Below are 22,061 nucleotides of genomic sequence, written 5' to 3' on the forward strand. Positions count from 1 at the left end.
AGGAAAATGAATGTGAGATGAAATAGTTGCTTTTAGGTGGAAGTACAGGCATCCATAATACATGCATTGTGGCTGGAAGGCTGCATAATCTCCATCCCAGTACTGTGCAAGAACTGGAGTGAGATGGCAGCACTGGAGCAGAGATTTCCAGTAAAAATTGCTGGCTCTGATATTTTCTCACTGAAATGGCAAATTGTGTTGGCCATGTCTGTATTTAGAGGTGAAAAGGTAAAGTGATCCAGGCAACTGCAGTTTTTAATTTTATCTAAAAAGCGTGCAAAGTTTTAAAACAAATATAGAGCAGAGGAAAAGTAGAAGACTTGGGAATAACCACAATAGAAGAGTAGTGGAATAGAGCTCTATACATCCTTTCTTAAGCATAGGTGTTGCCTTCACTAGCACTAACACTTAGAGAAAGAAGTTAATCTACCTGGATGCCACATTGGAAGTAATTAGTTAATCTAGAGAGACTTAGAAGATCTAGAAGAGGTATAGAAGAAGAGTAGTGGAGGAATTAAGCAGCAAGAGGAATTTAGACAAGTGGTACTGAAAGATAAAGTAACAGTCAACTGGCAAGTTATTTATGGATTTCTTCAAGGCCAGAAACTTACTCTTGGTTTAGATTTAAATTAATGACTGGGCCACAAAAAAGAGACAAGCGCTGATTAAACTTGCTGATAACACTGAGTTGGGAAGAACCAACAGAGAATGATGAAGGTGTTGTCGAGGAAAGGTTGCATGACTGTGCTGGAGCCATGGGAAATGGGATGATGTTCCATGATGCAAAGCAACAGGCCATGTACTTGGAGATGGCAGTGATATTTTCTGCTAGAAGATGGGAGCTCAGCAGTTGTGGAAAAGCTTTAATGTATCAGCAGATATGATTATAGAATCACACAAACACCAAGGTTGGAAAAGACCTCTAAGACCATCCAGTCCACCTGTCACCAATATTTCCCACTATTTCCCATCAGTACCACATGTAAATGTTTCTTGAACATCTCCAAGGATGGTGACTCCACCACCTCCTTGCAGCCTGTTCAGCACTTGACCACTCTCTTGTAGCAGTAGTATTTCCTAACATCCAACCTGAATCTCCCCTGGCGCAACTTGAGGCCGTTCCCTCCTGTCCTACTGCTGTTACATGGGAGCAGAGGCCAACTCCCACCTCATCAAACCCTCCCTTGGCAGTTGTACAGAGCCATAGGGTCTCCCCTGAGCCTTCTCTTCTCCATACTGAACAATCCCAGCTCCGTCAGCCGCTCCCCATCAGACTTGTGCTCCAGACCCCTCACAGCTTCCTTGCACTTCTCTGGACACACTCCAGGACTTCGATGTCATTCTTGTAGCGAGGGTCCTGTGGTGGTACTAGTTCAAGTTAGAGCTACCAGTGCCATTAGGGGTGCTCATGGTGGCAGTGGCTGGAGCATTTTGTGTGCATTCAAATGCCAAGCTCCAGGAAAATGTGCTCATACGAGAAGAGAGGAGAGCAGAAGGGCTGCCAAAGTGAACAGGGAACTGTATTCAGCTGTGTTCCCAGAGGATGCTGGTTGATATGGAAAATGAGGCAGTGCACAAGGCATGTTTTCTGCCCATCAGGGTGGTGGACACATGGAAGAGAAGACTATGAAACCAATGCACAAACCTAGTACAAGAATAGAAATAGGTTCATTTTGGAAAGGAGAATTTATATTCCAGTAGGTCAGTCTGACACTCCTTCATGATGCATTTCTACGTGTGTTTAAGTCAGAACTTGCCAGAGGGGGAAGCTTGGTGATATGATGGCCAAAGGGAGTGGGTGGGATCAATCTCTTGAATACTTGTGCACCTCTGCCTACACACATCCACACACCCCCTTACTGAGAAGTCATCACAGCAGCTTTAGCTAAATCTGTTTTAGGAATGAGATGAGGATCTGATTGGAAACATTATATTTTATGACTCCAAGAACATGTAACTCAATCCTGCCTGCATCCAGGTGACAGATTTTTCTTTCTTTCTGGTCTCTACTCACCTACTGACTGCAGATTGCATATTGGACCAATTTAGGACTGACATTAATAATTTTATTGCACGCAAAGACTGTAAATGTTTTAAATTTTGGTTCAATTCCAGAACTGAAAAACCTGAAACACTGAATTTCATCAAAATGACGATCAGCACAGTGCTGAGAGCATGCCTCCCTTTTCTCACACCGCTGGCGAGGTAGGCACAGGAAGCAGGAAAGATGACCATCCAGCTTTTCTTTGGAGCTGGGCTCAGGCCTTATGGTGGCACCGCTGTGAGCTGGTGGCTGGGCATAGGATCCTTCCTTTTTTCCTTTATTTTGCCTTTTTCTGCTTTACTTTTTTTTTTTTTTCTCCTTTTTCTCCTTTTCTTCCCTCTTTTTCTCCTTTTCTCCCCCCCCATCCTTTTTTTTTCCTACTTTTTCTCCTTTTTTTCATTCTTTTTTCTCCTATTTTCTTACCTTCTTATCCTTACCTCCCCTTTTCTCCCTTTATTCCCCTCTTTTTCTCCTTTACTCTTTTTTCTCCTTTTCTTTTTCCATTTCTTTTCAATTTCCTTTTCTTTCCTCCTTTCTTTTCCTTTCCCTTCTTTCAGCTGCCACATGGAAGGCTCACCACTGCCTGCACCACTTCACACACGTGCTGTTCTGTTCAGTTTGTCCCACACAGCAAACATTCTGCAGGCAGAGTGACCCTGCCTTGGCCGTGGCTTTGAGCTGCTGCTTCAGCCTCCTCCCCCCGTGCCGAAGCTGAGCGACCTCCCTCCCATTTTGCTTTGCAGCCTGCCTTGCTTTGCTACACCCTGCAAACGCCAAACAGATGACAGGTTTTGAGAGGCTCAAGAAAAGTCTTCCGCTAGGAAAATCAGTTCACTGCAGAGGAATATGAGAGAAATGTGTAACAAATACCTTTCATTTTATTGTTTTTTTTTTTTTTCTTCTTTTTTTACAGTTACATTTGGATTCCATTTTCTGTCTTCTAAAACCTTCCAAACTCTACAGGGCTTTCTCTCTCTGTTTCCTTTTTTTACACCACGCCATTACATTTTTTACATCAGCTTTTTGTTCTGAACACAATTCTCAGCTTAATTTCCATTGCAAAAGCCCTGATCTGGGAGCACCAAACAACACTGACTCCACTTGTAAGTGAGAAATAAAACCAGAGAGGAGACAAATGGCTCCTTCACGGGCAAGTGGTGGGCATGCTGCAGCCGCTGCCTTTTTGCAGTGCTAAGTTCGTTGTGTCTCCATCTGCCTTTCAGCCTCTCTGCAAGGCTGCCTTTGTGCAGCCAGCTGAGATCCTTTAACTCGCTGCTGAGGCTGAGTGAGGAGCTCGAAAGCTGCTCCCTGCTCAGCCCCCTGCCTTACAGCTGCTTTCCCAGCATGGCTGAGCACTGCCATTTAGCTGGGAGGGGAAGCGGTTTCTGTCTGAAGTCCAAGAAGAGGAGTGGGGCTCTAATGCATCAAAGGGAGAACAGTGCTTTGCCCCACAAGCTCAATGGCATTGTGGAGGCATTAACCAGAGACCTGTGGTCGTTGGGGGCAGTGGCAGGGCTGAGCTTGGCTGTTGAATGGATCTCAGCATGGTGCAGAAACTGCTGGAGTTCAAAGAGGTCCGGGTGACTTGGGAGCTTCCTTAGGGCTCTCAGTGCAGTCCTTAAATAAACATGACCTTTTAAAAGCATTTAAGTCTTAATGGAGCTGGCTTCAATGAGAGAAGGGAAGTGGATAGGTTGCAGCTGAGGAAAGGAGAAATGCTGGGCAAGAAGGCCTTAATTAAACAGTGAGAGAGATTCTTCTTGGTTCTCCTCCTTTGAAGATTGCATGTGTCACAGCTTTGTCATGACAGTGTGCCAGGGGTTTAGCTCTGGCAGGTAACGTGGCAGATGGAGCATCTTCAAAACTGACTTTGGGTGGTCTGGTCTTCAGCTGGAGCTGGACTCAGTGATCCTGATGAGTCCCTTCTAAGCCAGGATCTTTCATGACTTTTGTGTGCTGCAGCTGAAGCCCCAACGCTAGCTGCATTGTTAGCCTGCTTCTGCATTCCTGTGTTTGGTGTCAGTTACCTAAAGAGTGGTTTAGCTTTGTTAAGAGAATCTGGTTTGCTAATAAATAAAACAAAAAAAGCAACTAACCAGCCCACCTGCTGTGACGTTTTGTGAAGTCTGGTGGGCTTTTGTTATTTTGAGCAGCATCCACGAAGAAAGCATTGTGCAGTTGTGGTGGAAGCAACCACAGGTGTTTGGGGATGCTTCTTGGAGTGCAGGGTATGAAAATATTTGCTGGCCTTCGTGGTGCTGTGATGGCTGTGTTAAAGCTTTGTACCTTGCGGCTTGAGGAGAAGCAAAGCAGACAATATTGTTATATGTTACTAGTAAAGAATATGTGCAAAGAAATATGTTCTTATGTACATCTGTGACTTTCACTTTTAGGGAAAGAAAACACCCCAGGAAGGTGTTGCTGATGATGTTCCAAGATTTGATGGAGGAGTGGGTTATGACAAAGACTTGGTCGAAGCTCTTGAAAGGGACATTGTGTCGAGGAATCCAAGCATTCATTGGTATGAGGATTGTCTCTATTGAAGTGTTTTTGCTAGTGTGGAGAAGGGGAGGAATTATTATTCTCCTAAATTTTAAGATAGGGAGACATCACAGTTTTCTGCAAATGAGCAATGCAAGGTCTTTTGGCTTTAACAGTTTATTAATTTGATTACAGTTAGGCTTTTGTGCTAACTGGTATTTTTTGCAGTACATCCATTGCAAGTACTGCCATAATAGAAGTGCACTCTAGAGAACTCTGAAGATATCTCTTTGGTGTTCACACTGTCCAAATCAATTTTTAATTAAGCAACTGAGAGTAACTTGAGCTGAAATTCATTTTTTCCCTACCTTTCACAAATGGATTTAGTTTTAGGTCACAGGATTGTAGGGGTACTCTCATGAGGCAAATACATGCTAAAAGAGATGGTACTGAGGGAAAAACTTTATTTGTTCTTCTGTAAAAGCAGGAGAAATATTGTCATACAGGAATCTCATAAAAGTTTCTTTCTTTTGTACAGGGATGACATAGCAGATTTGGAAGAAGCCAAAAAATTATTAAGAGAAGCTGTTGTTCTTCCGATGTGGATGCCTGATTTTTTCAAAGGGATCAGAAGACCTTGGAAGGTAGGGATTTATTTGGTGCTTTAGTAAATGGCAAGCTGTAGTTTTGTATGCCTGCTGCTGTAGGATGTGTGGATGCCTGCAGTGGGTACCTCAAATGCCAAACAGGAAAGTTCAAGAATTTGTTCATGAAAACCTCTCATAATGATTCATGTAAAATGCACTGAAATAAACAGCTGGAAGTGTATGCAGGTTTCACACTATATAATTCTTTTGTGTTTACTCAGACATTGCTTCTCAGTGTGAATAGATCAGCCTGTGCATGGGAGCAGACATGTAGTGCATATTGAGAGAAACAGAAATGCCTAATGGAAAGCTTGATTTGTTACAGTGGTTGCTTCTCAACCAAGGAAAGCAATTGTTGGACTGGTTTTATTTCTGTATGTGCCAGCTCTCTCTTAAGCTGACTGCACTTTGCAGGCTGCATGATGCAAGGAATCCAGGAGAGAGAGAAGTCTGGTCTGATGATTTAGCTTTACAGCTGTGCTTGCAGCTAGCCTGAGTTACCTGTGGAGTGGTGGGAATTCAGAGTGGGAGCATGAGCTGCTGCAACAGTAAGCTGTTGTAACATGGGGCTGAGCTGGGCTGGGTGATGGACTGGTGACAACCGTGGCCTGGGCCTTGCTCAGAGCTGAAAAGGAATCAGAGGGAAGATGTTGCTGTACACAGAGAATAAAACTATCTTGCTTTAGTTGTGGGATGGATTGACGCTTGTTTTAATAATGACTGGTCACAGCATAGTGGCCATCTGGTTATGGGGAAACATTCAGTGATAAACTGGGACAAGAGACTGCTGCAAGCTGTCTGTCATTCTGAGTCTCCAAAGACATGACGTGTAGAGAATGCGATATACATGGCTGGTTTCTGCAGCAGTTCAACATACATCAGACCTTGTGTTACTAGTGCTTGCCCTGTCTTTTCCTGTTTGGCCCTTAAGATTTCTCTGATTTACACTTAGGACTGGCCTTCAAAGCTGTCCTTCAGCCTGAGCTGCTCTTGAATCCTCATTGTGCTGTCTGTTTACAAAACAAAGTCATGCAGCATTTGAGTAGAAAACTTGTCATTTTGGGGGCCTGTGTCTACAGACAGTAAAGAAGGGAAGGTGAAAGGGTGGGAGTCAATAGCAGAACCTTGGGATTGCTGCGTGAGTTATAGAGTCACAGAGGCTTTAGTGAGTTGCAAGGAGGTAGTCCAAACCTGGACTCAGCAGAACTTGTGGGCTGGAGCTTTATGGCTGTTGGTGTTTAGCGTGATTGTGGTTAAGCACCAGGCTTGAGGTTGACCTTGAGGTTAACCAAGGTATCAGCTTGGACAAAGATATCACAGGTCACAAATACAGGGTGAAATTTTAGTATCTGTTAAACAACTGAATCTCTTTTCTTTCCTCTCGGTGCAGAGGAATTTGATCCATACCCTCATTATAGGCTACAGTAACCCCATCTGTCCAGTCTTCAAAAACTTTGAAGGGAGTGAAGAGCTGCTATGCTGCTTTTTCACCTCTTAGCACGGCTAGAGGATGTAGTGGCCATCTGTCTCTAAGACAGGTATCTCAGCAGGCTGCAGGCAGCATGAAGAGTGCTGCTGATCCTGTCTCCAAATACTGTGGCAACAGGTAGCGAAATAGCAGCCTGGTTGTCAGAGTTAGAGTCTCTTTCTCTTTGCATGAGATTATCTTTTCCTGCTGGCCAGTATTGCTTCTGGAAACTAGGTGGTTGCAGACGTGGAAAAAACGATACGATTATTTCCTTCCTTCAGTCTGAAATGCAAATTGATTTCTGACAAGTCCATGAAGGGTCTTCATTGTTAGCCTTCTCCCTGGTGACTCGTGAAGCTGTAACTCTCCCGTATTTATTTCTCATGCAGAACAGCATGCATTTTCCTTACTGTTGACCTCTGACTGTGCTACAGGGATGAGAAGTTTTGAAGAGAAGGCTGTTTCTCGCAGTAATCAGTGTAGCAGCAGGCATTTGTTGAGCCTAGGCATTCAGGACAATAACTCAGGGAAAAGGCAGCCAGATCTGTTTTTGGATGTTCAGACTCTCCTGAGAGTAATTCCCAAGACAGTCCTTGCTGTTTGCCCCTGCATTCAGAGGACAGTGCCTGGTATGAAGGAGCCAGCTGCCTTCCTGATTCAACACAGGTGCTGTGTGGTTGCAGCTGGGTCTGTGAATGTCCACAGGCTTGCTCTTTCTTTTTCTCTGAACTGCTTTGTGCCAAGAAGGCCTGGCTGCTTGCTGTGCTTCCCACTGCTCTTCTAGTGATTGTTACAACAGCAAGAAGTAACCCTGCAGTGATTTCATCAAAACACTTACTCCCTGCAGTGTGTTTCAGCTTCTTATTGGAATACTTTGGATTAACAGAGCCTTAGAGGAGGAATAAAGAAGTCTTTGTGTTTGTCAAGGATTTTAACTAGTGAGTAAGTGGCAGCCTCGTAGTTGCAGAGAGAAAGAGCGTCTTGATTCTGTGTTTCTCTTTGCAGCCATGCACATCTCATTTTGCAGAGAATTCAAGGTGTGGCTTTTTTTTTTTCTTTTTTCTTTTTTCTTTTTTTGTTACTTTTTTTTTTTTTTTTTTTAACTGACATTTCTTTTCTCTTTATCCCCAGAGAGCTTGGTGTTCCCCTGACTTTGCATCTGGTGTGACTGCATGGCACCTTTGTTAGGTCCATATATAATGCCCCCAGTATCCTGTGCTAGGTAATGCCCACTGTCATAGCTATGCAGAAGGTGCAAAGCGATGGGCTTTTGAATGAAGCAGTGAGCAAGATGTGTGACTGAAGCTGGAATTTGATCTTCCAGAATAATGGGAGACCAAGGTGACATCCAAAAAACTACCGTTAGCCTTTGTGTCACCAGCTCCGACAGTTTGTCAGGAGCAAGGGCTAAGTGTGATTTGATGTAGATGATATTTTAAAATATAAAAGTAAGCACATTTGAAACTTAGAGAGAACAGTAAGTCATCTCTGCCCTACCTATCACAGGCCAAGTAATTTTCACCCAGTCACTCCAGGCTCACACTTGCATTATTATAATATTATTGGTATGACTGTAGTGCATGTCTGAGTGTTCATAGGGAGAAAAAAAGAGTCAGTTTGCTTGTCATGCTTGTTGCCCTGGAGTTTAGGAAACCTTGAGCAGCCTGAGGAATGACATTGGACTGTTAGCTGTTAGACGGTTAGCAGTATGAGCATTTCTAACTTAATTTACCAATGAATGTACATTGCGCTTGCATTAGCTAAGTGTTAAATGGCAATAAAGGTATTAAGAGTTAATGGGAAATGGAGTACAGAGAGGCTATTGCTTCTGAATAGTACATTTTTGAATAATTGCATTCCCGGTTGATTTGTTTTTATAGATCTCTTTCATGTCATTCTGTGTGCTTTTTGAAGTAAATTTTTGTGAGGAACAGATGAAATCTAATTTGCTATGTGACTTGCATTTAACGGATATTTTACTGCTATGGTATTTTATGTAAGATATTAATTGCAAAGCACATTATGATATGCAATTCTAATTCTAGCTAATTTGATTACCCTTGCAACCCAGTACAACTTAATTTTAGCAAACTCTTGTTAGCATGTGGTAAGATTTTGTAGTTGGGGAAAAAAGGCTACATTTTTCATAGTGCCATGCTCAGAATCATAGTGCCCTGTCCTAATGCTGAGGGGGTGGTACAGTGTGTTGCTGAAATGGTCAGACTATTCATAAACATAAGTATTTAAAAATATGATTGTGAACTAGCCCTCCTTGGAGTCAGCAGTAACTTCATGATGGAAGGAATCACTTATTTTCAGAAGCTTGTGTTGTTTCTGTTGTGTCCCACTTAAAAAATACTGTCTTTGAGTCATGGCTGTCTTTGATTAACTATTCTTGGTGCTTCAGTTTTAATGGTCTTAATGTGGGTCCTGAGTGCACTGTGTATGTAGCTAAAAGCCTGCTTGCGTAGTGATGAGTAAATAAATTGTGGAATCACTGAATGGTTTGACTTAGAAGGGACCTTAAAGCTCATCCAATTCCAACCCTCTGCTGTGAGCAGAGGCACCTCCCAATAGACAAGGTTGCCCAAAGCCCCATCCAGCCTGGTAGTGAACACAGTCATTCACAATTTCTCTGAGCAGTCTGTTCCAATGCCTCACCACCCTTTGAACAAAGAACTTCCTCCTAATATTTAATCTAAATCTCCCCTCTTTCAATTTAAAACCATTATCTCTTGCCCTATCACTATGCTCTCTGATAAAGAGTCTCTCCCCTGCTTTCCTGTAGACCCCCGTCTGGTACTGGAAGGCCACTATAAAGTGTTCCCAGAGCCTTCTCTTCTCCAGACTGAACAAGCCCAGCTCCCTCAGCCTTTTTGTGTGGGAGAGGTGCTTCAGCTCTCTGATCATCTTTGTGGTCACTTCTGGACTTAATGCAGCAAGCCCATGTCCTCCTTGTGCTGCAGACTCAAGAGCTGAACACAGTATTGCAGGTAGAGCTTCATGAGGGTGGTGTAGAGGGGAACAATCACCTCCCTCGATCTGCTGGCCACCTCTCTTTTAATTCAGCCCAGGATGAAGTTAGCTTTCTGGGCTGCAAGCGTATATTCAGTTTTTTGTTAACCAGGACCCCCAAGTTCTTCTCCTCAGGACTGTTCTTGATCCACTCCTTGCCTGTACATGTACCTGAGATTGCCCTGACCCAGGTGCAGCACCTTCACTTGATCTTGTTGAACTGCGTGATGTTCACATGGGGCCACTTCTCGAGTGTGTCCAGGTCCTTTGAATGGCACCCCTTCCTTCTGTTGTTTCAACACAGGATTCTCCACAGAATGCCCTGAGCTGGAGAAGTGTGTATTTCTTACTCTCTTACAGACAGAGCGCAGGTAGAAAGGCAATCTAATGATGTGTTTGCCAGGCTGGGACTTGATCGTAGTTCAGTTGTCCAGGTGGCATTTTTTAAAATAATCACTGAAGTTCATATTAAATGGAGTTGAGCAGCAGTCCACATAAGCCAAAAATTGTCCAGCAGTGTGGTGAGAATGGCTTTTCATCCAGGAGGTGGTAAGAAGTAGTACTTTGGCCACAGAAATACTAAGATGGAGAGATTAAGCAGTAGGACAAACTCTTGTGTCCAATGAGTGTTCTCATGCAGACTGAATTGTAAAAATCAGCCAGATTCATATGTGTACATGGGTAGGATTTTTTGACAAAATGTTTTTCTGTAGGAAAATGCTCTACTGATGAACACAAAAAGCATTTTGGTTTCGGTGGAGCTTTCTTCATGAAGGAGTCTTCCAAAAAGATGAATTCATTCTCTTCATCCTTCTGTACAGCCACTTGTAAGTTGGGAAAGAGCCAAGTTCAAGTCCAGGCCATGCCTGATTCAGAGCAAGTCTGTAAATCTGTCACCTGCTTCCCAGGTGATAGCTGCAGCAATTGCCTTTTGTGATTTTGACTTCAGTGGGGCAGTAAGGAGAATAAGTCACAGAATGCTTCCATGCTGTTCTCATAATGCAGCATTCTTTTGTTTTCCACTCATGATGATGATGATGATGATACTAAGCAATCAAAATACTGGTTTTACTGGTTTTATTTTATTTTGAGATGTAGTATAAAGGACTGTTGCACAAATTTTACTTGTTGTTCATCACCTTTGTTTTCATCTTTCAGGGCGTGCTGATGGTTGGTCCTCCTGGTACTGGCAAAACAATGCTAGCAAAAGCTGTTGCTACAGAATGTGGAACAACGTTCTTCAATGTGTCTTCCTCTACACTGACATCTAAATACAGAGGCGAATCTGAAAAGCTTGTCCGACTCTTGTTTGAAATGGTATGTCCTCAATGATGTGCTCTGGGGATCAGTGAGGTGTGAAGGGGCCTCCCCCTCTGTTCCCTGCCCCTCCAGTAGCACACTGAAAGTATTGAGTTTACTGCACTAAGCTTCTCTCATCCAGACAGAGAAAAGACGACGTGTGTATTCATCATTTTCTGAAATGTCACTGAGGATTAGGAGGGAAATGGCTCATCACTCATGTTGAGGATAGTGCTTTCCTGGCTAAAAGCAGGGTGGTGATCTTGACAGAAATTACACAAAGTTATTTGAAATTGGAAAGAACTGAGAACTATGATTCTAGGAGCAATATGTAGTCCTGTTTCTGTTCTGAGTGATGGACAAGCTTCTCAGTGTTTTTGAGTGCAGTCCATCATGTGGGCTGTGTGAAGGACATACCTGTGTGGGCCTATACTGAAAGGGTTGTTCCTGCCTTCAGGATCTACTTCTGGCATACTCTCAGTTGCCATTCTATCCCCTTTGCCTTGCCCTCACCAGCACAAAACCTCGATATTAAAAACTGCCTTTTTGTGATTGTGTTTCTTTTCCTCTTTGAGAGACCTCTGACTTGAGGTGTACAATTTAAAATACATAAACTTAAGCATGTGCCATACAGATTGTGAATCAAGGTCTTGAATTACTTTCTTGTGACAAGCAGGGAAGGTAATATATGTAGTAGCCAAACTGGGTCATGGTCTGATGAGGGCTTGTGCTTTCTGCTACAGTCTTAATGATGATGTTTTCATTTGAATAAAGGCAAGGTTTTACGCTCCAACAACAATCTTCATTGATGAAATTGATTCAATCTGCAGCCGCAGAGGCACATCTGATGAGCATGAGGCGAGTCGCAGAGTCAAGTCAGAGCTGCTTGTGCAAATGGACGGTAAAGATTGCTGATTTAGATCCGTGCTTGGGGCTGGGATGCTGTTTTCTTAGAGATGGGAATGTAAAAAACTTGAGCAGTCTGGAAAGCCTGGTTTTATGGATGGGGGAGAAGTAAGGCAAAATTTGAGAGGAATGCATTCTCTGAGAATTTGAAGGCGGATAACTGGAAAAGGTGCTCCGCTTTATTTTTTCTAAAATGACCTTTTTAGAAAATTGAGAACTGATTTTGAAGGGATGCTTTACTATAGGAGAAGCAGGTAATGGAGATTTGTGAAGTTTATACAGGTCTTTCTTGTTTTTTTTTTAAGCAATTTAAATAAATTTCTTCTCTTTCATAGAGTCTCCTGCTCAGGGACCTCATCATCAGATCTGGTTTTGCTGTTAGCTGTGGTGACAGCTAATATTACCTCTTAGGTATATTCTGTACCTGTTCTGCACACGTGCACGCAGTGAGGACCACCACCCAAGGAATGTTCTGTGGTGTAGTGCTTTGATAACCACCTGTATATAACAGTTGCTATTGAACCACTCTTTGTTTATAACGTCCTCAAATGTTCATTGTGGTAAACCCCATGTAGGCAACTTATTCTCTCCATGTGAACATTTCTTTACAGTCCTTGTTTGGAAGGTCAGGGAGTGATTTTTGCTTCTTCTATGGCCGTATTTGACAGATGGTATTTTTGCTGTTACTAACAGTGCTGCACTTGCACATGACTGTGCTGGTAGCACAGTCAAAGAAAGCCCTTCCTTGTCTCACAGAAGAATGAACTGTTCCTCTTTATATGGCAGTGATGGTCCTGCTACATCAGCCATGTGAAGGTGGAAGGCGGCACTAGGAGTGCATGGAACAGCTGCTGAGCTTTGTCTAAGCTTTTGTAACATTTGCACAATTTCTTAGCAAGCATCTTGATCAATAATAGCAGCAGAGTGAAATCTCTTTAAATTGTTGTGCTTACAGGGGTAGGTGGTGCTTTGGAGAATGATGACCCTTCCAAGATGGTTATGGTATTAGCTGCTACAAACTTTCCTTGGGATATTGATGAAGCTCTCCGACGGAGACTGGAAAAAAGGATTTATATACCTTTGCCCACAGGTATGTGGGCACTGAGCACTGGTGAGGCCGCACCTTGAGTACTGTGTTCAGTTTTGGGCCCCTCACTACAAGAAAGACATTGAGGCCCTGGAGAGTGTCCAGAGAAGGGCAACGAAACTGGTGAGGGGTCTGGAGCACAAATCCTATGAAGGGTGGCTGAGGGAGCTGGGATTGTTCAGTCTGGAGAAGAGGAGGCTCAGGGGAGACCTCATTGCACTCTACAACTTCCTGAAGGGAGGTTGTGGTGCAAAAGGATCTGGCCTCTTCTCCCAGGCAAATAGTAGGACCTGAGGAAACGGCCAGAAGTTGTACAAGAGGAGGTTTAGGTTGGATATTAGGAGAAACTTTTTCTCTCAAAGGTTGGTCAGGCACTGGAATGGCTGCCCAGGGAGGTGGTGGAGTCGCCATCCCTGGCAGTGTTCAAGAGGTGCCTGGATGAGGAGCTACGAGAGATGGTTTAGTGCTTGTGGTACTGATAGGAATGGGAGGGTGGTTGGACTGGATGATCTTGCAGGTCGTTTCCAACCTTGTGATTCTGTGCGATTCTATGTTTGGTACAAGCATTTTACTTTACAGTGTCCCAAAGCTGCCATAGGACTACTCCAAGACTGTTGGATTTGGGAGGAGTTTTTGTTTTTGTGATGAGCAGTGGAATTCAGGAGTTAATCACTTGGTTGGATTGCTTTATTCTTAAGAGAGTGAGAGAAAGGAAAAAAAAAAACCAAACACTTGCTTGGGGGTTAAAAACAAAGAGCTGCTGCACTTCATTGCAAACCAATTGATGGGTTCTTACACTGAAAGAGAGTTAGTTTTAATGAGCCTGGAATTATTTTAAATGTTTAACAGCCAATCCTTGAGTGATCATCAAAGACAGCCTTTGGACACATTAAGAAATACTGCAAATGCACTCGTGCCCTTGCAGACGAATGCAAGGAAGTGGATCCATGAATTTTCACTTAGAGGCTTAGTTCACTGTAAATCACTGCTTGCCCGCTGTTATGACTATGCTGCGAGTTGCTCAGAATGCAGCAGGCTGATTGCTTTCCTGCCCCGAGCCGTCTCAGCTTGTATTGTCTTTCCCAGCTGTCATTCACCTGTCCTATTAATTTTGAGATTCCTATCGCTTGAAGTTTGCATAGCTTTGTTCCTTCTTGGTACAGTGGATGTTTCATCTCCCTGCATGAGCACTCAAGATAACAAGATGCGTGTTCGTGCTGACAGCAATTGTGATTGAGTTTAGCAGGTATAAGGACACTTAATAGCTGTACAGCTTGTCTGCACAGCTCACGGCTCCTAACAGGATGCCTGTCTTTATGACCAATTAGTTTAAAATCCTATCAGCTCTTGCTCTTGTTTCTAATTAAACAAGATTGTTTTTTTGACACAGTAGATTACACCCTGGACAACATGCGAGATGTGCTCCTGTTTTATTTCCAGTCTTATGTTCCCTTGCATTTATTCCATATATAAGAGGAGTTGAGCTGTTCTGTGCAAGTCTCAGTGATGTTTTTATTAACTGTGCTGTGCCATTTGTTGTGGTCAGGCAATTTAATGAACAGAATGGCATGTCATATATACACCTCTGTGTTGAGGCATTTGGTGCACGCATACGTTCTACCCTTTTTTTTTTTTTTTTTTTAAATACTGCAAGAGCTTGCTTATCCCAGTAGAAAAATGAGAAGAATATTCTCTGATACAGGAGGCTCTCTGCAGGTATGCTGTGTGTACACTGTGCTCTGTAAATAATAAATCCCTACTTCATAGCTGGTCCCAGTGGTGCGTGATTGATACCCTTCTATATTCTTGACAGTTCTGCAGAGCACTCCAAACCAGCAGCCTTAGACAAGCTTTCTGTTTTTTTTTTCCCCCTGCTTTTTTAAAGGAGGGCCATCAGTGAATAAAACATGTGCAATGTTTCCTTTCGACTTTTGGCTTTTCCTAGTGCTGTTCCCTCTGCCAAGGTTGTCCTCTGTTCTGAGTCATAACAATTACTGTCTGTGGAAGTAAGGGACTGAGCTGGTTGGTGATTCTGTACAGCAAAAGCTAGGAAAGCATTTATCCTCCACTTTGCCACCATTAAGCAGAGTAACACTGAGGCCTAAGCTGTCAAGCCTGGAGTGTTTAGCATTTGGGCTGAAATGCACATATGGATGTGCTCTCCACAAGACAAATGGTTAATTGGCTGCATCGATACTCATTTACGCAGCTGGTTATCACTGTATGTTTGCTACACTTAGGTCTGAAAGTGGAATGCCAGGGCATTACTATTATACATACATTATTACGTTTACTGTACTAATATATCTGTTTTCTATCAGGCTTCAGCAGCTTTCTTGGGTCCCAACTGGGTAAAGTGCTTAAACACATATTTAAAGTTCAGCCTATTGTTAGAGGCTTTGTGTTGTCTAAAGCTCTCTTAATAGAATCCTCATTGTGTTTCTAATTAAACTGTGTGAATAATACGCAATCAAACACTTGAGCAGAGTGAATCCAAAGGGATTTGAGAAGAAGCAGATTATTTGTAGGATTGTGCTTTAGTGCCTTTGGGTAGCGTGTCACCAAATGCGTTGTCACCTGAGACATAACAGGCTTTTCTAATGATGTACAACTTTGGAAAATGCCTTTTGAATGCACTATCTTAATATACAGATTGAAACTTTATCCTTTGCTGTATTTGATTCCACACTTTACTGTGATTTGTTGTCCCATTCTTTTTCTTGTATCAAACCCTTTTCTTTATATTCTTCACTAAAAAATCTAAATTGTTCATGTTTTGTTTTGTTTATAATGTTTGCAAGATTTCAAACACATGTTTTTATATCGTAGCAAAAGGCAGAGCAGAACTGCTTAAGATTAATCTTCGGGAAGTAGAGCTGGATCCTAACATCAGCCTTGAAGAAATTGCTGAGAAAATTGAAGGCTATTCCGGTGCTGACATCACTAATGTCTGCAGGTATCTCCTTCCCCTTAATTTGCAAATGAGACCACGTGTCAAGTCATCATTTGCATTATGTGATTAAAAAAAAAGCAATACCACAGCAGCTGAAGCAAGCTAACTGTGAACATTTTGGGGGCCCAAATCTATTTCCTGGAACCACGCGTTACTGGAGCAGTCTAAGCAGCGTGGTGTTTTGCATGAGATGTCATCAAGTTTGCTTAGATCTTAAGTAAAAGTTATCTGAGCAGATCTCCTCTCGTGTTACCCTTGTCTGCATTAACCAAATGTTTATTAACATAGTGCAAAACAGGTTTGGATTCTTTTTTCTAAATCCCATGAGATCAACAGCTAGAATTTTGTAGTTCTGTGACAGAAGAGAGCTTCTAGTCTGCTTCTTCAGGGCTTCGACACGTTTTATGTTTGGACAGCCACCAGTGCAGCAGTGTCTTAAGTTCTCCCTGGATGTTATACATGTGAGGTTGTTACAGCTAATGTATAACATTAGTATTGAATTTGTTTCCATCACATTCCCACAGCATGTTTCAATTTTTGAAAAATGAGGCTTTTCTGGAGGAGGATGGGTATTTGAAAAACTTATCAGTAGGAACTCTGCATCCCTTATAGAGATAGGATCCCTGCCTTTAAGAACATGGCTTGGGAATATTTTTTGCTTGCTGCTTTGCTGAAATTGTGAAGCAGCACCACGGTTTTGAAAACTTTGGTATGTATCACACGGTGCAATAGTTAAACTACCTGCTCTCCCTGAGGCCTGTGTTATCCCCCACTGGGAAAAAACCTGGGGAAGGAGAAAATGTAATTTCAAACTGTGTGTGGGCCGTGGTGTGAGAAATGAGCAGTGCTCTCTGTGGCAGTGGGCCACGCTGACGGCTCCAGAGCTGGGGAGGAGTGGTGGAACAGGTAGAGCATGGGGAGCCACAGGCACCGATGGCCTCAGCCCCAGGGCCACGTGGTGTCAGTGTCTGAGTGCTGCGTGTGGGGAGGGTGTTGAAATCGTAATGGCATGGGGAGAGATCTGCAACATCCAGAGGAGTTTTGGAAGAGAAAAAGAAAAACCCTTCAGTGCAGTTCTTCTCCCGCCCTGCCCTTTCCTGAGCTGAGAAGTCGAATCTCATCTCTATGAATCATTATAAAAGGCTTTCAGTTTTATAGTTTTAATTATCTCTGTGCATTTGCCATATGCTTAAATGAGTTTTGGTGCCAGTGCATTCTTTATATTGAATTGATGTTGGGATCTGGGAATGCGAATGCTAACAAAGATGTGAACCGCATCTCCTCTGGTAAATAAATGCTCTCTGAAGTGTTCCTGCCAGTGGTTTCTAGCAAGAGAATACAATCAAAATTCATAGGCTTATGGCACATGCTGCTAGCAATTAGCTCCCATGCATTGTCCTGTATTTCCAGGGATGCCTCTTTAATGGCAATGAGACGGCGTATTAACGGCTTAACTCCAGAAGAGATTCGGGCACTTTCTAAAGAGGAACTTCAGATGCCAGTTACCAAGGGGGACTTTGAGTTGGCTCTGAAGAAAATCTCCAAATCTGTTTCTGCTGCAGACCTGGAGAAGTACGAGAAATGGATGGCAGAGTTTGGATCTGCTTAATCTCACCGACAGCTTTCCATTGAGAGTTTATGGCTTTTGTTGTTTTCACTTGCAATGTGAGTTAGAAGTCTTTTCTAAGGTTTAATAAAAGGTCTGTTGTTCTCCCCGTCCCACCTCCACCCCTTCCTGGTGACAAAACCTTTTAAACTCTGTTTGCCGTTCAAGGGAGTGATATGGTTAAAATTAAAAAAAATAAAAATGTCCAAAATATTAAAAGCAGCCAAATGGGAAGGGAGTAAATATACTTCTGAGAATAATCACCTTATTTTCCCAATGAAGAGCAGTGCTGTTTACCTCCCTGTACTCATCTCTCATGGCTTGAATCAATAAATCAGCTGGGGAATGTGACTCCAGAGGAGCTAACAAGGGCTCGCTTCCCCCCCGCTCCAAGTGCTGTGTTCTGTTGGGCTGCCGACTCTGCCTTCCCGAACGTGGCATCGAAGTTGCTGTTCCCTGGTGCTGTTTTCTTGCATGTCCAGAGCAAAGCCTGAGGATTAACTGGCATTTACACAGAAGAAGTGAGGATCAGTTTTCCATCAAGATGCAGGCTCAGCTCTCCTCTCTTGTACACGCATTTGGCTTTGATGTCACTTCAGATTGGAACGATGTTACCTATGACTTCTCCTAATGGAAATGAGAAGGAGAGGAAAGGACCTTGATTGCTTTCATTCCATGCTGAGTATGGTTTGTACCACTTTGACCATCAGGCACTTTGAAGTTTGAGCAGTAGGCACTTTGACTTTATATTGTGCATTTATGTAGAATCTTGAACTTTGCTTTCTAAATATTATTTAAATAACAGTAGTGAAGACACTAATATGTCCTTAAAATGCATGGCTGTGGACTTCAGGTCTTCTAGTTAGGCCTGAGCCCTTTCCAAGCTTTACTAAGCAATGGTATTTGCAGTTGTTTATGTTGTAGAACTATTTTTGTTATACCTCTTAAATGAAGGTTTCTTAAAATGTATAAATGCAATTAATTTAGGGGAAAGTAACCTGTACAATCTCATTTATATTCTTATGTGTTTCTTCCTGTCCCAAGCGCAAGTGCAGGGATGAGAAGGGTTAGATTATAAACTCTAGCATGATAAATCCCCTCTCTGGAATGTAACTGTCATGCTGACAGTATGGGATTTTCACAGCACATCTGACTCGTGGGGGTTTCCTAATGTAGGAATGGGAAGGATAGGTAAAATTTACAGAGGAATATTCAAGCTCTGAAATTATTGGTGATGTTGTAAACGTGACTCAAAGTGTCTTGGTTGATCTGAGCTGTCCTGCAGTTGGGTGAGTTCTGCACCCTCTGTCTCTGCTGAGATTCATGATGACATAGCCAGGTGTCATAGGCTGGACTAAGAAATTGATCTTGCTCAGAAATGAAGCCAGGTATTCAGAATCACCCACCACATCTTGGATGGGAGTATATTTTTTTGCTGGTGCTTGCCAAATAACGTTTGTAATCCAGCACGTTGGTCTTTTGAGCCATGACCTGTGAACCACTAACGTAAATGCTTCTTGAGCATGTCTACTGTTCAGGAGCAAGGACAGTCAGGATATGTGCTTGACAACTCTGCTGCATCCTTCTGATTATGTGAGCAACTTGTGTGGTTGTAGTGTCCTCTCTGCTTTGTCTGTCAGCAGTCCTTTTTCTTTCTCTCTCTGTAAAGACCACAGCTTGGATGGATCATGCCATTTTAAAGGGCTCTGCTAATTGGCATGGAGAAACACCACAGAGATTCTGTAAATCCTGCATTTGACACAAGACAGCTGGGGCTGTAGAGGCCTGTTTTGTGTGGCCTTTCAGAAATATACTTTCTGGTGCCCCCAGACTGGTTGAAAAACAACTGCTGTCCCAATCTTTCCAGGGACAGAGCATCTCCACTGGCTTTGTTACGATCTTGACCAGGAAGATTGGAGCAGGAAGAACATCAACTTTTCCCTTTTCACCTACAGAGAGAATAAAAGCTCCAGTTACTTTTTGCCTGCCCAGTTTGCACCAACTGCACATTATAGCCTTTGCTCTTCACAATACCTGCAACTGTTAGAGAGAAGCAGTTCTGTCTGCCCTGGAAGAGGAGCAAGTGCAAAGCTGTATTTGACTATCATTTTTGGCTAAATTACTACCAGGCCCAGTCTGTTCCTCCCAGGGAATTGCTGGACCCTTATAGAAAGAAAGCTTTGAAAGCGTTGCCACAGAGTGTCATTTCTTCCTTATGAAAGCTGTAGGCTGAAGCTATTATTCTTTTTTCCTTTTTTTTTTTTTCTTTTTGTTTTACTGCAGTAGAAATAAGGAAAGCTGTAAGAGTCTTCTGTGGCCAGTGCCAGATTAGCACTTCAGGGTTGCTCCCTAGTGAGACAAGTACTGCCCAAGGAGCTTACTCTACACAGGCAAGATCTAGAAGGAAATAGACATGAATGCCAATAACTCACACCATTCATCTGCCTGAGAGCAGCACTGGATTCAGCAGTTGCTACTTAGGAAGATGTAAGTACCAGTTTTCTCAGTTTCATGTTGCAAGCAGCAGGGCCCTTGCTGCTGTTGAAAGCACAATGTTTAGCAGAAATGTCATTCCTTCCCTCAAGGTGTTGAACTAACATCTCACACGGTAAGCAGAATTCACAACACTGGGCATTCCTTCCAGTGGGAATTATTTGGGTGCTGCAGTTTTTCTCTAAAGATCATGATTTTGTACCTTAAAAGTGTTCTTTCTGTACAGGTCCATTCATTCTTTTCTACTACAGAAAAACAAAGTGAAAGTTTCCAGGCCATAGATACTTGTCTATGCAATGCCTGAGTGTTACAGCAGGCTCCTGTGGATCAGGCAGTCCACAAGGCAGAGACCATCCCTTTCATGCTGAGGCTCTTCAGTGTAGGTGACTAGCTCTAATGCCAACCCTTTCATCTCCACCCAGTCTCACCGTTGCACTTAAGTGGGCTTGAAGGTTGAATCGTTGCCTCTGGAAGAGAGCCAACAGTGAGACGTAGCAAGGAGCAATTAGGGGAGGAAGGCCAGGCTAACAATGGGAGGAATGCAAGTCCAACTTGTGTCCCTTTGGGGGAAAGCCTTCTTTAAGGGTGCTTAATTCATTAGAGAACAATGTACTAGCATCTCACAGCCTGCTGCAACAATTTGGTCTGTGTATAGAGCTGCATACACGCCCGTGTGTGTATGTGTATACGCACACAAGTTTGTACCTATGTGACATAAAATCGAGTTCTAAAGCTGTGTTTACATGTCTCTTTCTCAACGTCTGTGAAAGCCCTATTGGGTGGCACTGCTAATTTTTGTACAATAAGCAATTTGATTGTATGAAGTAATAAATGTACATACAGAGTCTGTCTGTCTCTGGGCCTGTGATTGCTTCTCTGTAGCTGCTTCCAAAGGCTGCTGTTCAAAGCAAATTTTTTCAGCATGTCACAGTGGTGTTGGATTCACCAAAGTCTTGGGCGGAGAGCAGTTAAAGCAGAGCCTGGCTTTTTTTGGATAACACTGTCAGCAATGCTTTCCCTCTTAAATTGGCCTTTCATTGCCACAGGCTATAAAATGGTGAATGTTCCAGTGCCCAGCACTGAGGGAGAGGAAAGTGGAGGCTCCAGCACATGTTCGGTGTTAGCACCTGATTCAGACCTCACAGCACTGGGCAGGTTTTTTATTGCTTGCCCCGGGCTGAACGTATAATCAGACTCTAGAGAAGCTGTATCTTCAGCTACTTGCTCAACAAAAGACTTTCAAAAGCAAAACTTCTATTAGGAAAGAGCTTTCAAAGTTGGAAAGAGACCCCACATCTCTTGGGGCCGAGTTGATTATTTGAATTTTCTCACTAACTTCCTTCTGGAAGTATGTGTAGTTTCCAGTGTTTCATAATGCCTCCGACATGAAAGAGAGAGCAAGGGAAATTGCTGATCAAGGCATTTCAGGAGAGGTCACATCTTTGCATAGAAAGTTCAGCTCACCCCAGTTTAAAAGAGACCGCACAATAGTAAAGGTGCTCTGACTTGTTTTGATCATGGAAAGATTAAAAGACTTGTGTGATGTAAAGAAATCCTCCATCGAGCGAGCAAAGACTGAGCTGAACAATCCGGACACGAGGAGGTAAAAGCAGCAGAGGAAACAGAAATAACTTTGGTCTGTTTTAGGAATAGGCTCTCCTGGATCAGCTGATGGGCAGAGATTTTTTTCTGAGCACGATGAAAATGCAGGTGGCACGGTGGTGCCACTGGAGAAGGAAGGATCCTGGGGATGCAAAAGCAATTCACCGGTGTCACTGGTACCACTGGTGTGCCCGACAGGCACAGGCAGGAGCAGGAGCAGTCTCAATAGCCCTCTGATGGAACAAATGGGCTGTAGGAAACCACCCAGGTCTGTGACAGCAAAGGTTGATTGAACAAAGACCTGATGCTCTCCAGGGATTTGTAGCTACTGGCCAGTAGTCAGAAACAAGTATCAGGAGCTTGCTTTTCCCGTGGCTGGGAAAAAGGATGGTCGTATCTGATCTGCACAGCCCGTGTTGCACCACCTGGTGGCATGCTGGGGGAAGCTGATGGTGGAGGG

General features: G+C 43.2%; 1 protein-coding gene across 5 annotated transcripts in view; it reads left to right on the forward strand.

Moving 5' to 3' along the window:
* KATNAL1 (katanin catalytic subunit A1 like 1) overlaps positions 1–20,837 on the forward strand; it is a 42,297-nt gene extending 21,460 nt beyond the window's left edge. For all 5 annotated transcript variants that reach the window (XM_048931967.1, XM_048932003.1, XM_048931976.1 and 2 more), the window contains 7 exons: positions 4,438–4,565; positions 5,064–5,169; positions 10,814–10,972; positions 11,729–11,855; positions 12,816–12,950; positions 15,777–15,903; positions 17,311–20,837. In XM_048931967.1, the coding sequence (XP_048787924.1) occupies positions 4,438–4,565; positions 5,064–5,169; positions 10,814–10,972; positions 11,729–11,855; positions 12,816–12,950; positions 15,777–15,903; positions 17,311–17,509 (981 nt within the window). In that variant the 3' untranslated portion in view covers positions 17,510–20,837. The remainder of the gene's footprint in view (positions 1–4,437; positions 4,566–5,063; positions 5,170–10,813; positions 10,973–11,728; positions 11,856–12,815; positions 12,951–15,776; positions 15,904–17,310) is intronic.
* The last annotated feature ends 1,224 nt before the right edge of the window (positions 20,838–22,061 follow it).

The sequence above is a fragment of the Lagopus muta genome, chromosome 1 (genome assembly GCF_023343835.1).
Source record: "Lagopus muta isolate bLagMut1 chromosome 1, bLagMut1 primary, whole genome shotgun sequence".
Classification (NCBI taxonomy): domain Eukaryota; kingdom Metazoa; phylum Chordata; class Aves; order Galliformes; family Phasianidae; genus Lagopus; species Lagopus muta.